At 39.2% G+C, this 11,584-nt stretch overlaps 2 protein-coding genes across 4 annotated transcripts in view; both read left to right on the top strand.

Annotated features, from left to right (window-relative positions):
* LOC135348162 (adhesion G protein-coupled receptor E3-like) overlaps nt 1-6,051 on the top strand; it is a 10,944-nt gene extending 4,893 nt beyond the window's left edge. For all 3 annotated transcript variants that reach the window (XM_064546343.1, XM_064546342.1, XM_064546341.1), the window contains 20 exons: nt 775-802; nt 1,499-1,606; nt 1,677-1,771; nt 1,893-2,105; nt 2,158-2,226; nt 2,285-2,411; nt 2,508-2,642; nt 2,697-2,769; nt 2,829-2,934; nt 3,008-3,063; nt 3,119-3,266; nt 3,330-3,436; nt 3,515-3,626; nt 4,014-4,167; nt 4,502-4,568; nt 4,709-4,784; nt 4,891-4,991; nt 5,064-5,232; nt 5,295-5,372; nt 5,559-6,051. In XM_064546343.1, coding sequence (XP_064402413.1) covers nt 775-802; nt 1,499-1,606; nt 1,677-1,771; nt 1,893-2,105; nt 2,158-2,226; nt 2,285-2,411; nt 2,508-2,642; nt 2,697-2,769; nt 2,829-2,934; nt 3,008-3,063; nt 3,119-3,266; nt 3,330-3,436; nt 3,515-3,626; nt 4,014-4,167; nt 4,502-4,568; nt 4,709-4,784; nt 4,891-4,991; nt 5,064-5,232; nt 5,295-5,372; nt 5,559-5,744 — 2,208 coding nt within the window. In that variant the 3' untranslated portion in view covers nt 5,745-6,051. The remainder of the gene's footprint in view (nt 1-774; nt 803-1,498; nt 1,607-1,676; nt 1,772-1,892; nt 2,106-2,157; nt 2,227-2,284; nt 2,412-2,507; nt 2,643-2,696; nt 2,770-2,828; nt 2,935-3,007; nt 3,064-3,118; nt 3,267-3,329; nt 3,437-3,514; nt 3,627-4,013; nt 4,168-4,501; nt 4,569-4,708; nt 4,785-4,890; nt 4,992-5,063; nt 5,233-5,294; nt 5,373-5,558) is intronic.
* A 1,193-nt stretch (nt 6,052-7,244) lies between these two features.
* Nucleotides 7,245-11,169, top strand: LOC135348160 (uncharacterized). Its single transcript, XM_064546339.1, has 16 exons — nt 7,245-7,384; nt 7,452-7,614; nt 7,694-7,815; nt 7,893-7,958; nt 8,036-8,093; nt 8,340-8,417; nt 8,614-8,711; nt 8,767-8,863; nt 9,111-9,173; nt 9,244-9,336; nt 9,624-9,678; nt 10,037-10,155; nt 10,292-10,372; nt 10,496-10,542; nt 10,633-10,739; nt 10,855-11,169. The coding sequence occupies exons 2-16, from the start codon at nt 7,480-7,482 to the stop codon at nt 11,013-11,015; spliced, it is 1,380 nt and encodes a 459-aa protein (XP_064402409.1). The 5' UTR covers nt 7,245-7,384; nt 7,452-7,479; the 3' UTR covers nt 11,016-11,169.
* Nucleotides 11,170-11,584: the final 415 nt, after the last annotated feature.

The raw sequence follows: 11,584 nt of genomic DNA, 5'->3' as shown, positions 1-11,584 counted from the left end.
GCTACAGTACTATAGAGATAACATAGCTTTGACAGTTTTTATGCCTCGGTGCGCATGCGCAAGCGAGGTATACGGTAGTGTGTTTGTGTGTCCGAGCTGTGTGTGTGTGTGTAGACTATTTCAGATGCTCAAGGATCAATGAAGTGCAAATAAAAGTTTCTATAGGCTCTTCTAGTCATGTTTTCTTGGCTTGCTATTTGTGGATTTGCAAAATAAAGCTTCGTTCTCGAGTTATGCCTAGTTTTGCTTACTTGGAATGCCATTGCAGCCTTTTCAGAAGAGTCCGTAGCAAAACTTGTTCACCGAGTGTTGCTACTCTACTTAGTAGTTAGCTCTGCACTAGAACGCTAGCTATTGGTAGCTGCAAGAGTGAGAAGAGAGCTGCAAGGCTCTGCTGACTTGCAGCCGGCCATTAATTTTAGACTTGAAGTTTTGGCATCGATCGTTTTTAACAACAATCATGGTCGATCATTCATTACCAACTATTTGAGTTTCCCTGCGATTGCATGTAGCAAAATTAAAAATATTCATCATAATAATTATAATCAATGTGTGTATAAAAGCTAGCTATTAGTAGCTTTATATTATGTAGCTTTGGTACCTCCACCGAGCCATCACCACCCGCGGTGCTTTCATTACATGCTTTTATTATACTGTGCTTCTCTGTGCTATCTCTTATATACACAATATTAGTGAATACAATTAATACGGCTTGGTCTTATATTTCATTTTGTTTTACTAATTGAGAAACGGTTGTTTATTCCTTACATGTAGAATCCTCCGCCAACCAATCCAACAACTGGTAAGTCTATCCAAGCACCGGTTGATGTATAGGGTTGATGTACTTTTAATAATTTTGCTCAATATGCTATATAAAATCCCTAAATCCTATAATTCTGACAAATGGCTATTCCAAACCGTGCATGCATGTACTGTACATGAGAAAGTCGTCTATATTTGCTTTCCAGGCGAGTAGCGGTTGTAGTTGCTTTCATCTTCGCCTTTTAGAAAGGTATAAATCTTGTTTTTGGATTTAAGGCGGGATTAGCTATTTTGGTAGGGGCTCGGGGAAAACTGAATCTGCACCTGGTTATGAAAAATTCGTTTCCCTAACTTTCCCCTTGACCTTTCTTTTGCAGTAGTTTGCAACTAGCTATAGCTAGAAAGAAAATGAACTGTTTCTTTTCGATACCTGGAGTCTTTGTTAAATGCCTAGATTTGATGTAATCACTAGGTGAACTCGTCTCACGTGGGTGAAACTGCCTGAATTTCCTCGTGGAGAATATAGGGTGGGAGAGCGCAAAGTGCATCCATGCATCCAGATGCTGTTGTCCATTATCTGTTGTCTATTATCTATACTATAAAAGTGCATTCTCGTCACTATAGTAGCTTGGTCTACAACCTCTATGACATTTTTGTGGACTCGCTTATAGGGCAGCGTATATTGCTATAGTATTTATTGTTGTCACCGAAAATGATGTAAAGCTCTACTATATAGTTTGTGAAGCTGAACAGGATTCTGTATGGTGGCTTTTCTTCCCTGTCACTGTGGCTGGCTTTTCCTATTCCCAGCAGTGCCCACAAAATGGAACTGGAAGAACTTTAGGTATAATTATATATATCATTATTATTCCAGGTGATTGTGTGTTGATGTACATGTGTACATATATATATAGGTACTGCGACTCGTTTCTGTACACTGGGTGGTGTGTGGGAAGCAGTGAATATTGATAACTGTGCTAGGGAAGTGATCATCTTGCTTAATAACAGGGTGAGACTCTTGCATACAGTTGCTGTATTACTTATATGCACGTAATATATAATACTGCATGATGCTATATATATATATACCGTTCGTGACCATGCCATATAGTTTTTGTTTCCCCATCCAGGCAAATGAACTATTTTTTAGAAATCCATCACAGAACGAAGTTGATGACCTTCTTACTTCTCTTGGGGAGGCTACTAATGTAAATGCAACAGCAGGCTCCACCTTATTCCCCCAAGACCTCAGCACTACTAATTTGATTGTCAATTCAAGTGTGAACTACCTAGTTCAAAACGTAGAGATTGCTAGTCCCGTGTCTTCTCTCAATTTTAGTGAAGTAAGACTAGAGTAAAATATTTCCCTTCTGTTTAAATAATTGGGTATTGCAGGAAATTATGAATGTTCTCAACAATGTTCTGGATGAGAGGAATACCAGAGGATGGGAAAGATTACAAGAGGTACAAATACAGCACAAGATAGAATTATATATATACAGACAATCAAATATATCTTCAGGATTCTGACAGTCAGCAATTGCTGTTGAGTGCAGAATCATATGGTCAGTATGTGTCAATGGCGCTAAAGAGTGAAGCTGTGGATACAGGCAGCGTGACAGAGATCACACTTGTGAGACAGAACATCGGTATGCGTACTTCTTTTGTATAAAAAGTTGATTTGAATGTAAAGATAATGCTATTATATTGTTGGTGATGATCGTATATTTGTATTTACTGTTCAGCACTAGCTGCAATGGAGGTTGACCCCACTAGTTTGGATGACATTATCTTTCCTGAAGTTGTTAAAGTCAGTGAAGAATCAGGCTCAGCTCAAACTGTAATATCAGCTGCTCTTCTTGCAGAGAGAGGCGCTCTAGGTATTTCACGATAAATTAATTAGTGTTAATGTCCATGACTGTCTCAATTTTCAGATGGGAATGTTACAGCAGTCAACATTCTATTTTCCAACTTGGAGGATTTCCTTCCAAAAGTCAATCTTGAAATGTAACAGTACCTATATAAAGTCATGTTCTGCTCATGCATGCAGTCTCGCTTATATACAGGAACACAACCAGACCAGTATCACAGGTTATTTCTAGTCAAGTCTTCTCCAAAGTAAAATTAACTAACTCCCAGGCACAGGCAACCTTCAAATTCACCACCCAAAAGGTAGTGAATTGTAATAATATTATAATAATATCATGCAGTTGGACTTACGAGCGACAATAATTTATGTGTGCAGTTTTCTGAAGATGAAGTTGCTGAAAATGCAAGATGTGTATTTTGGAGTGTTTCTAGGTTAGCTGTCCTTCTAATGTTGAAATTAATACCACAATTATTGTTGTTTTGTCAGTGATGCGGCCAACAGCCGGTGGTCCACGGAAGGTGTGATTACAGTCAGTGTGGATGAAGACGAGCAAATGAGAGTGTATGATATTGTCTGTAAGAGCAGTCATTTCACAGCATTTGCTGTTCTAATGGATGTCACTGGAGCACTGAATGTGAGCTCATGCAGTGAATACTATAGATATGATAATTATAATTATATGTTTTGTTTTTTGTAGGACACAACTCCAGAGATCAGGTTTGCTCTATCAGTGGTGACTTACGTTGGTTGTTCCATCTCCATCTTCTTTCTTCTGTTATCTATCCTCTATTTCTTGACGTTGAGGTAATTATTGATCGACTATAATTATATTATAGCTTTGTGTGTATAACCTTACTACGCTGTTGATGTTTATAATTATAGAAAAGAGCTCTTGACCAAGATTCATAACTTCATCCATCTCAACCTGTCTATATCTTTGCTCCTTGGTTATGTGGTTTTCCTGTCAGGAGTAGACACTGCTGTGGCCAACGAGGTATCACTTGAGCTGTGCATGTGTGCAATTTATACCTTACCACTTTAACGGGCAATAACTGTAATGGTGCGGTTTGGCCGCATTAGCGATGTGGTCGGAATTCAATATTCAGGGGCGTAACTAGAAATTGTGCAGGAAAGAGGCTGCTAAATGTTTGACCTCTTGGAGTAGGTACATTAAAAACTGATTTAGAGCTGTTAGAACTGACCATGCATGCAGTATTATTTACGGAATAGCGAGGTCACCAGATTTCAGGGAGAGTTTTGTGCAGTATAATAATTATATATATTATATTGATCTATATAGCTATAGCATGCAATCTGTCCCTAAACGAAACGGATGGATATTATACTATATAATGATCCTTTAATTCTCCATGACTTGCAGGTAGCATGTGTGTTTGTGGCTGCTCTCCTTCACTACTTGTTCACTACTGTGTTCTTTTGGATGTTGTGTGAGGGAATCATGCTCTATCTCATGTTGGTGGTTGTCTTCAGCCAAATATCCAAGAAATGGTGGATATTCTTTATTATTGGATGGGGTAAATTATGTGTATGATTACACGTACTTAAGTTTTAATACATGTATAGCACACAGTGTGTGCATCAGCAACCACCTTCACTGCATGCTTGGCTAATTACTGCACATGCACATGCGCATCACAACATGTCGTATATAATTATGCCTTTCTTGCTGCACCGGCAGCCCTTGAGAAAACCACCTTATTTCTTAAACTTAATGTATAAAATGTACGGAGCCGGTGAATAATCACTTATAACCGTTGAATCAGGGTGCGGGGTTCACCTATTTATGCATGTATATGACAAATATATGTGCGGTGATGACTATAGCATTCTGTCGAGTGTTTCTTGCAGTTATTCCAGTGATACCGGTGGCTATATCTGTTGGAATTATTCATGACCAGTATGGCACAAAAGAATAGTGAGTTTTCCTACAGTGCATGGAAAGCCAACGTACAGCACTTCCCCCAATAAATTTTTTAAATAGCCTGTATGTAATAGAATGCATGTATAATTATACAACTGCATGACAACATTTGTCCCTTTTATACAATCATGCAGTTGTTGGATTGCCGTTGGTGCCGGTGATAAAGGAGCCATATGGGCATTTGTTGTACCAATGCTACTAGTTATTCTGGTGAGATCTGTATTATATAGCTTCAACCAAATCTTGTGGGGAATTTTGCAGTTTTTAGTTATCTTTTAAGTTAGCTGAGTTTCCTTATGATAATTACCTGCTACAGGTGAATATATTCTTCCTCTTGGCTGCTTTGCGCAGTGTCTATAAGCAGAAAAAGTCAACCATGCAACGAACTGGGAAAAAGGGATCCCTACAGTTATTCTCGTGAGTGTGTAAACTCTCATTTAGTTGTGCATGCACTATTTAGTATAAATGCATCTGTATGTGTGCATGCAGACAACTCTTCAAGGCAACCATCATTCTCCTTCCAATACTCGGGCTGACTTGGGTGTTTGGTCTACTCTCAGTCAACAGCAGCACTATTGTGTTTGCATGGTTGTTCTCTATCTTTAACTCACTGCAAGGCCTGTTTGTGTTCATCTTCCATGTGCTCAGGAGTGAAAAGGTGTGCATGTGTTTTATAACGTTTTGATTTTAGCATTTTATTTTATGTCTTCTAATTTTAAGGTCACAAAATTCCTGAAGCAGTGCAGAAAAAGAATCGATAGTGTTGTATCAACTTCTGCCTCAGGAAAAAACAATCTGGTATATGCCATATAATTATATGTGGGCAGTATTATATATAGAGCCCCTATTATTATAATATAGTTACTATATATTATAGTCGTTGCCTTTATATATTGTTGTTGTTTGCCTATGCCTGTTTCCATTCTAATTCAAGTGTTTATATAATTATGTGCCAGTGTGTGAAATATATAATAATATATGCAGAGCAAGAATTCGACGAGTGGTGTTCAGCTCAAGCCAAGTCACGACTCTAGTTTCAGCAAACACGATCATAGTACCATGCAAGATGAAGCCATTAAAGTCGATGAGGCTGAATTTGACTCGGAGAAGTCGCACATTGCTGGATTGTATGAATATGACGAAAAGCCTGGTGGCACAACACTAACATAAAAAAACGTTCACACTAACAGGAAAGCCTTGAACACTGTAATTGATGTGTAGGATGTGTGGTTATGTTCTTAGAGTCTCCTAGCTACAACCTATATTAATGTAGGATCAGAGTTCCTATCTATTGTTTTTGGCTGAACTTATTGAGGATACGATGCATGCAACCCTTCTGGTTTTATAGCTTTATATCTGGAACTTATTTCTGTGAACTAGGATGTAGGAATTAGTTTTTAGCTATAGAGTTTTATTGTAAGAGTTGAGTTTTGTGAATGTTAATTTTAAGATATCAAAATGACTTTTTCATCGTGAATTTTTGAATTTTAGAACTGTACTGAGATTGGTCCTCTACACACATCAGCTGCTGTGAAAGCACCGAGGTGCTGATGCCTCGGTGGCCAACACTCCATGGACAAGTTTTTCTATGCAATCTTCTGAAAAGGCTGCAATGGCATTCCAAGTGTCTAGGCATAACTCCGAGAACCAAGCATTATTTTGCAAATCCAAGAAAACATGACTACTACTTGCATTTCTTTGATCCTTGAGCAGCTGTATAGCAGCATATAGATATAGGCACAAACACGTTATCTTGCTTGCGCACATGCATCGAGGCATAATAACTAGTGGAATGACTGTTTTACTAACTCGAAAGTAAAGCCACCTATATAGAAAGAACGCAACTTGGAAGTGCAGCTGATTGGGAATTCCAAATAAAGTGAGATTCTGTAGGCAATATAAACAGGGATATTGTGTTCTGTGCATGTGCAATGCATTGCAAACTCATATCCACAGACTGCTGCAAATTGCCAAGTTTTTGCGTAATTATATGCCTGCCCATTATTATAGCCCCTCCCACACACACACACACACACACACACACACACACACACACACACACACCCCACACACACAGAGTTTCATTGAGGACAATCGTGATGCCGAATGGTCGGTATCCGAACGGCTTCACAGGGTTCCTGATTCAAGCTCGTGAGTCCAACCGACCCAACTGACAAATCTGATTCCGATGAACTTTGAACTAAAAACAATGAAGTATGTATACGCATGAATAGGTATACATTTGGTAGTTTCAGTTGTTATAATTACTGTCTTTGTGCTTGTGCTTGTGCCAGGTTTATTAATTCTTAACTGAACATTCAATAGTGAAGCTATAGATCTAGTCACTCACTCACCTGGTAAAGGACGCAGCTATAGTGTTTTTTTTTGTTTTGTTTTTCATGTATAGAGTCTATAGTCTCTTTATGAGCAAAGAAAGTGTAAACATGATTATACTGTGAGCAAAAATAGTTTAGTGTGTTTTACTCAGTCACTGTGATTTGTATAATAAATTATGTTCTGCAGTAAGAGCATATTGAATTACTGCCTACATTAGTAGGTTTACTTTTCCATGCATGATGAACCTGTATTTATCATGAGCACAGCATCACTCACATTATGGTGTTTCATCAGTCTATATGACAAGCTATGACAACATGAGGGTGGGGCTGCTATAATCATTCACAAGGGCCGACATTTCCTGTATAATACTAATTAATCTCAGATCAGAGATGTGACGACTATAGCAGTAATAAACCAGCTATAGTGTAACTAAGGAGAGTGTTTGCAGACTAGAGGCTACATCTGTTGAGGTACGTTTCAGCTCAGTCTCTGCTGCACTTGCATGGGGTGGTTTTAGTGTGGTTTTAACTACTGCAGCTCACAAATAAACAGCTCCTTCAGTATCATGAGTGTTCGTCAGCGAGGCTCGCAACTACAACCGGTCACTGCTCCTATTGACACCGGTGTACGACACTTCACTTCGGAGGAACTCAGTCGACTTTGCCTGAGGCACAATGCTCATGTAGCATATCGTGGAAAGGTGAGTGCTTATAATTGTGTGTGTGTGAAGGTGCACTATACGTATACGCCAGATTTCGAAATAAATGCTCTATTTATAGGTATACGATGTTAGTTCATTTGTGGCCCAACACCCTGGGGGCATGGACCAGATCTTGATGGGAGCAGGCAGGGACATCACTCAACTCTTTGATTCTTATCATAAATACGACACTGCAGCAAAGTAAGTGAGAAGACCATTAGCTAAGCATGGATGGTTCCCTAATAAATGATTGATTTTCTTGCTGATTGATTTCCTAGAGTTCTGGACAAGTACTATGTGGGGGAGCTTGTAGATAACGAGCTTCCTGTTTTTCCCAAAGAAGGGTGAGAATAATAATTATTGGATGAATGTAATTATTAAGCGTTTTTCTTGCTTTGTATGTATGTTTTCATGCATGCAGACAGTTTTACTGCACTGTCAAGAAACGAGTTGCTGATTATATGAAGAAACACCAGCTGGTGAGAAGCCAGCTATAGCTATTCCCAGCCTCTTATATAAAGAGATACCAAACCCAAATTTTCATTATAGCCTCAACAATTGGTGTTGCAGTAGAGCAAAGATTGTGGCTTGCACATGTGTTTGTGCTAGTACGTATGTAACTGGTATACGCAATATAGCTGTCTTGTTCACGGTCTGTTAAATCAACCACTCTTGTTATGCCATGCACGCAATGTTGTCTACTGATATTAATTTTGTGTTCACAGGATCCAAAGAGAGATTATTGGACCTTCCTCAAATACATTATTCTGTTTGTCTCACTGCTCTTGAGCTGGTATGCTGCAGTAAGTTGCTTTAATTGGTATAATTAAGTCTACTTCATTTCCGATTGTCTTATTTCTTAGCGGTTGGATATCTCTTGCATGCATGAGTGGGCTCTTGGATCATTAAACAACATTTCATTTGCAGTATAGCTTAATATAGCGGACTTGTTTTTCTCACAAATTTTATGCTTTTTAGCAGTTTCTATACCCTCCATAGATGTCGATGGAGTATGGCTATACGAGTCTTGTTTTGTTCACATTTATATGGGGTGTACTCTCTGCATTGGTTGGATTAACCTGTTGGCATGACGCCAGGTGAGTCAGGAGGTGGGCGTTTCTTTACTGTGAACTTTTCCCCTCTTATATACAGTCATTTCACCATAACTCATAAGCCGTGGGTATGGAAGGTTGTCATGGCAATGTGTGATGCAATTAACGGAGCATCTTCCTATATCTGGTGCTATCAAGTAAGTTTGATCATCTCAGCCATTATCTTGTTCAAAGAGGATTGTTATACTATAAGCTTGACTTGTCCTGTTAAATTGTTAGTGTTCAGATATAGTGTACAATTATATAGAGTCTAGTAGACTCTCGTTATCCGGTCACCCTCGCATGGGACAGTGCAGCTTGGCCGGCATAGCGAGGTGGCTGTATTTCAGAGAGCCGGATTAGCGAGATTCTACTGTATAATCTCTCTGTACCTTCCATGCACAGCATACCTTTGGTCACCATGTTTACACCAATATTAATGAAGCTGATCCCGACGTCTTCTTAGACGTGAGTACCTGAGTACCGTAATACCACAATGGTGGAGTGTATCGATCATACTTTGTTTCGTTGCATGTAGAAAACAACAGCTATTTGGAGGATCAGTTCTGGTCAGAAATGGCTGGATCGCTATGCCTACCAGCACGTTTACATGCCGTTACTGTATACCCTGGTAAGCAAGAGAGTACTGGAAATTTAGCGGATATTATATATGGCGGATGAACGTAATTGGTAGTTTTTAATTTGGCGTCTCAGGCATAGCTACTGCTGCAGTGACGTTGTGTCCTTTTAATAATTTGACGGTTTTAAATTTGGCAATCTTCCGTCAAATTAAAACACCCACCAAATGTCCCAGTTATACGGTGCTTAAGAGGTACTCCAGACAATCATACAGGCTTGCTGTAGCTATGGCTGTTTGCTAACTATTATGTGTATATACCGTATAATTATACTGTGCAGCTCGCTGTAAAGATGCGCTTGCAAGACTTTTACACGATCTATATACTTCAAAAAAGTAAGACCATGCACAATAGACTTTGACAGATGATACCTATACAATTGATGTGTTAGGGTTATGAAATTATTAGCTTTTATGATGGCTAAAGATGTCTGGTGGTGTCTGGCTGTGTTTGAGGAATCCAACTAATTACCCACACAGCAACACAATCCTTTTTAATAGCCCTTAGGCAAAGTATCTGGTGGTGTAACTTATAGGGTTTCTGTGAGGACCCACAGCAGCCACAGAAAAACAAATTTTGTTTTGTTTACGTATTACTCCGATAACTGTAGCAGAGACCCATTCACAAATATCAGACAATTATCAGTTCTAGTGTGGACGTTTTTGTAACTGTATATCTTCTTCTCCTGTACAGGTTCTATCAGGTTGAACCCTCTCAGTGTCTCCCAGTGGACCACCTTTGGTGTTGGCAAGGCTGTACATTTTACTATGAGATTCATCATTCCTTGCTTCTACATGACATTCGGAAAATTGGCAAGTGTATTCTGACTAATAGTAGCTGTATGGATTACACAACTTCACTGCTTGCATACACATGAAGCACTTATATGGATTCTTTCCACTGAGGGCCTCCGATAACTCCCCCACCCTCGGCTCATGATTTATACAGGTGGTTATGAATATTCTGTACGATGTGATCCTCGGCTTCTGGATGGCACAGCTCACTCAAGTCAACCATGTGAACGAGGAGGTACCTTATGCATCGTCTAAATCTCTGCATGATATGTTGTCATTGTGGGACTTCATTCTATAATTAGTACAATACACTCGTTACTTGTGTTGATACGTATTAAGTGCATGTGTTATTTTGCAGGTGGAATGGCCACAGGCTGACACTGACAATGTAATTCACAAGGAATGGTATGTTTTCCGTACATCGTGTCTGATAAACTGTTCCTTTCATGCATTGCCAAGCAGTTTCTATAATTGTGTACATGACTTGCTGTGCAGGGCTGAGATGCAGGTACGGACCACTCGTGACTACTGTACAGACAGCTGGGTGTGGCACTTCCTCTCCGGAGCACTCAACCATCAAACAGCGCACCACCTGTTCCCAGGTGACTCCAATTGCACAACAGTCTTACAATTTAGCAAACCTCATGCAGCTATATAAAGTATTAAATTGGAGATGATAGACTTTCGTTAGTTGAAACTGATACATTATATATACAGGAGTATTGCAGTGCCATTACCGATGGATTACGCCCATTGTCAAGGAGACGTGTGCAGAGTTTGGAATACAGTATAACGAAGCTTCTTCGTTCAAAGATGCACTCTCTGGTCATTTCAGCTACCTCCGGAAAATGGGGAGAGAGGGTCCGGAAATGGAGTAATTAGAACATGCTATAACTTTGTTCTGCATTTTAGGTGTGTATATAATATTAAAAAGTAGTATACTTTCCCTCTAAGCAGTTTCTGGCCAGACCGCTTTTTTTAAAAATTTAAACGTTGGCACTCAGTATAATTATTATATAGGTTTTTATGATCTGCTTGCCATTGTTTCGGCTTATATAATTGAGTGACAAAGATTAATATGGCATTGGATTATGTATACATAATAATAAGCACATTTACTAAAATAGCTATATAGCTTCTTCAGCAGCTCTTTCTGACTCTTGTATTAAACTAACAAAAAGCTAGTGCTTTAGTGCAAGTTAAGGCTAACTCATAAGTTGAATGGAAAGTTTGTGCGAAGCTATGAAAGATTCTGAAGAGACTGCAACAGCCTTCAATGTAAGTCAAACTAGCCACTAGCCATAACTCGAGAAAAAAGCTTTAGTTTGCTAATTCACGAATCAAGAAAGTGGCTAGAAGCCTATAGAAGCTGTTAGTTTTCGTCGCATTGCAACCGTTGAGCAGTTGTACAGCTGGAGCAGACACACACCACACACACAGTCAGCTT

The sequence above is a fragment of the Halichondria panicea genome, chromosome 14, assembly GCF_963675165.1.
Source record: "Halichondria panicea chromosome 14, odHalPani1.1, whole genome shotgun sequence".
NCBI lineage: Eukaryota > Metazoa > Porifera > Demospongiae > Suberitida > Halichondriidae > Halichondria > Halichondria panicea.
Note: the sequence above shows the minus strand (reverse complement) of the source record. Positions and strands in the feature narration are given on the sequence as shown.

Excerpts from the sequence above, each read along its gene's own strand:
- LOC135348160 (XM_064546339.1), top strand. The coding sequence starts at position 7,480 with ATGAGTGTTCGTCAGCGAGGCTCGCAACTACAACCGGTCACTGCTCCT. Across the intron at positions 7,816-7,892 it reads AAATACGACACTGCAGCAAA|AGTTCTGGACAAGTACTATG; the intron begins GTAAGTGAGAAG and ends TTGATTTCCTAG. Across the intron at positions 7,959-8,035 it reads CCTGTTTTTCCCAAAGAAGG|ACAGTTTTACTGCACTGTCA; the intron begins GTGAGAATAATA and ends TCATGCATGCAG.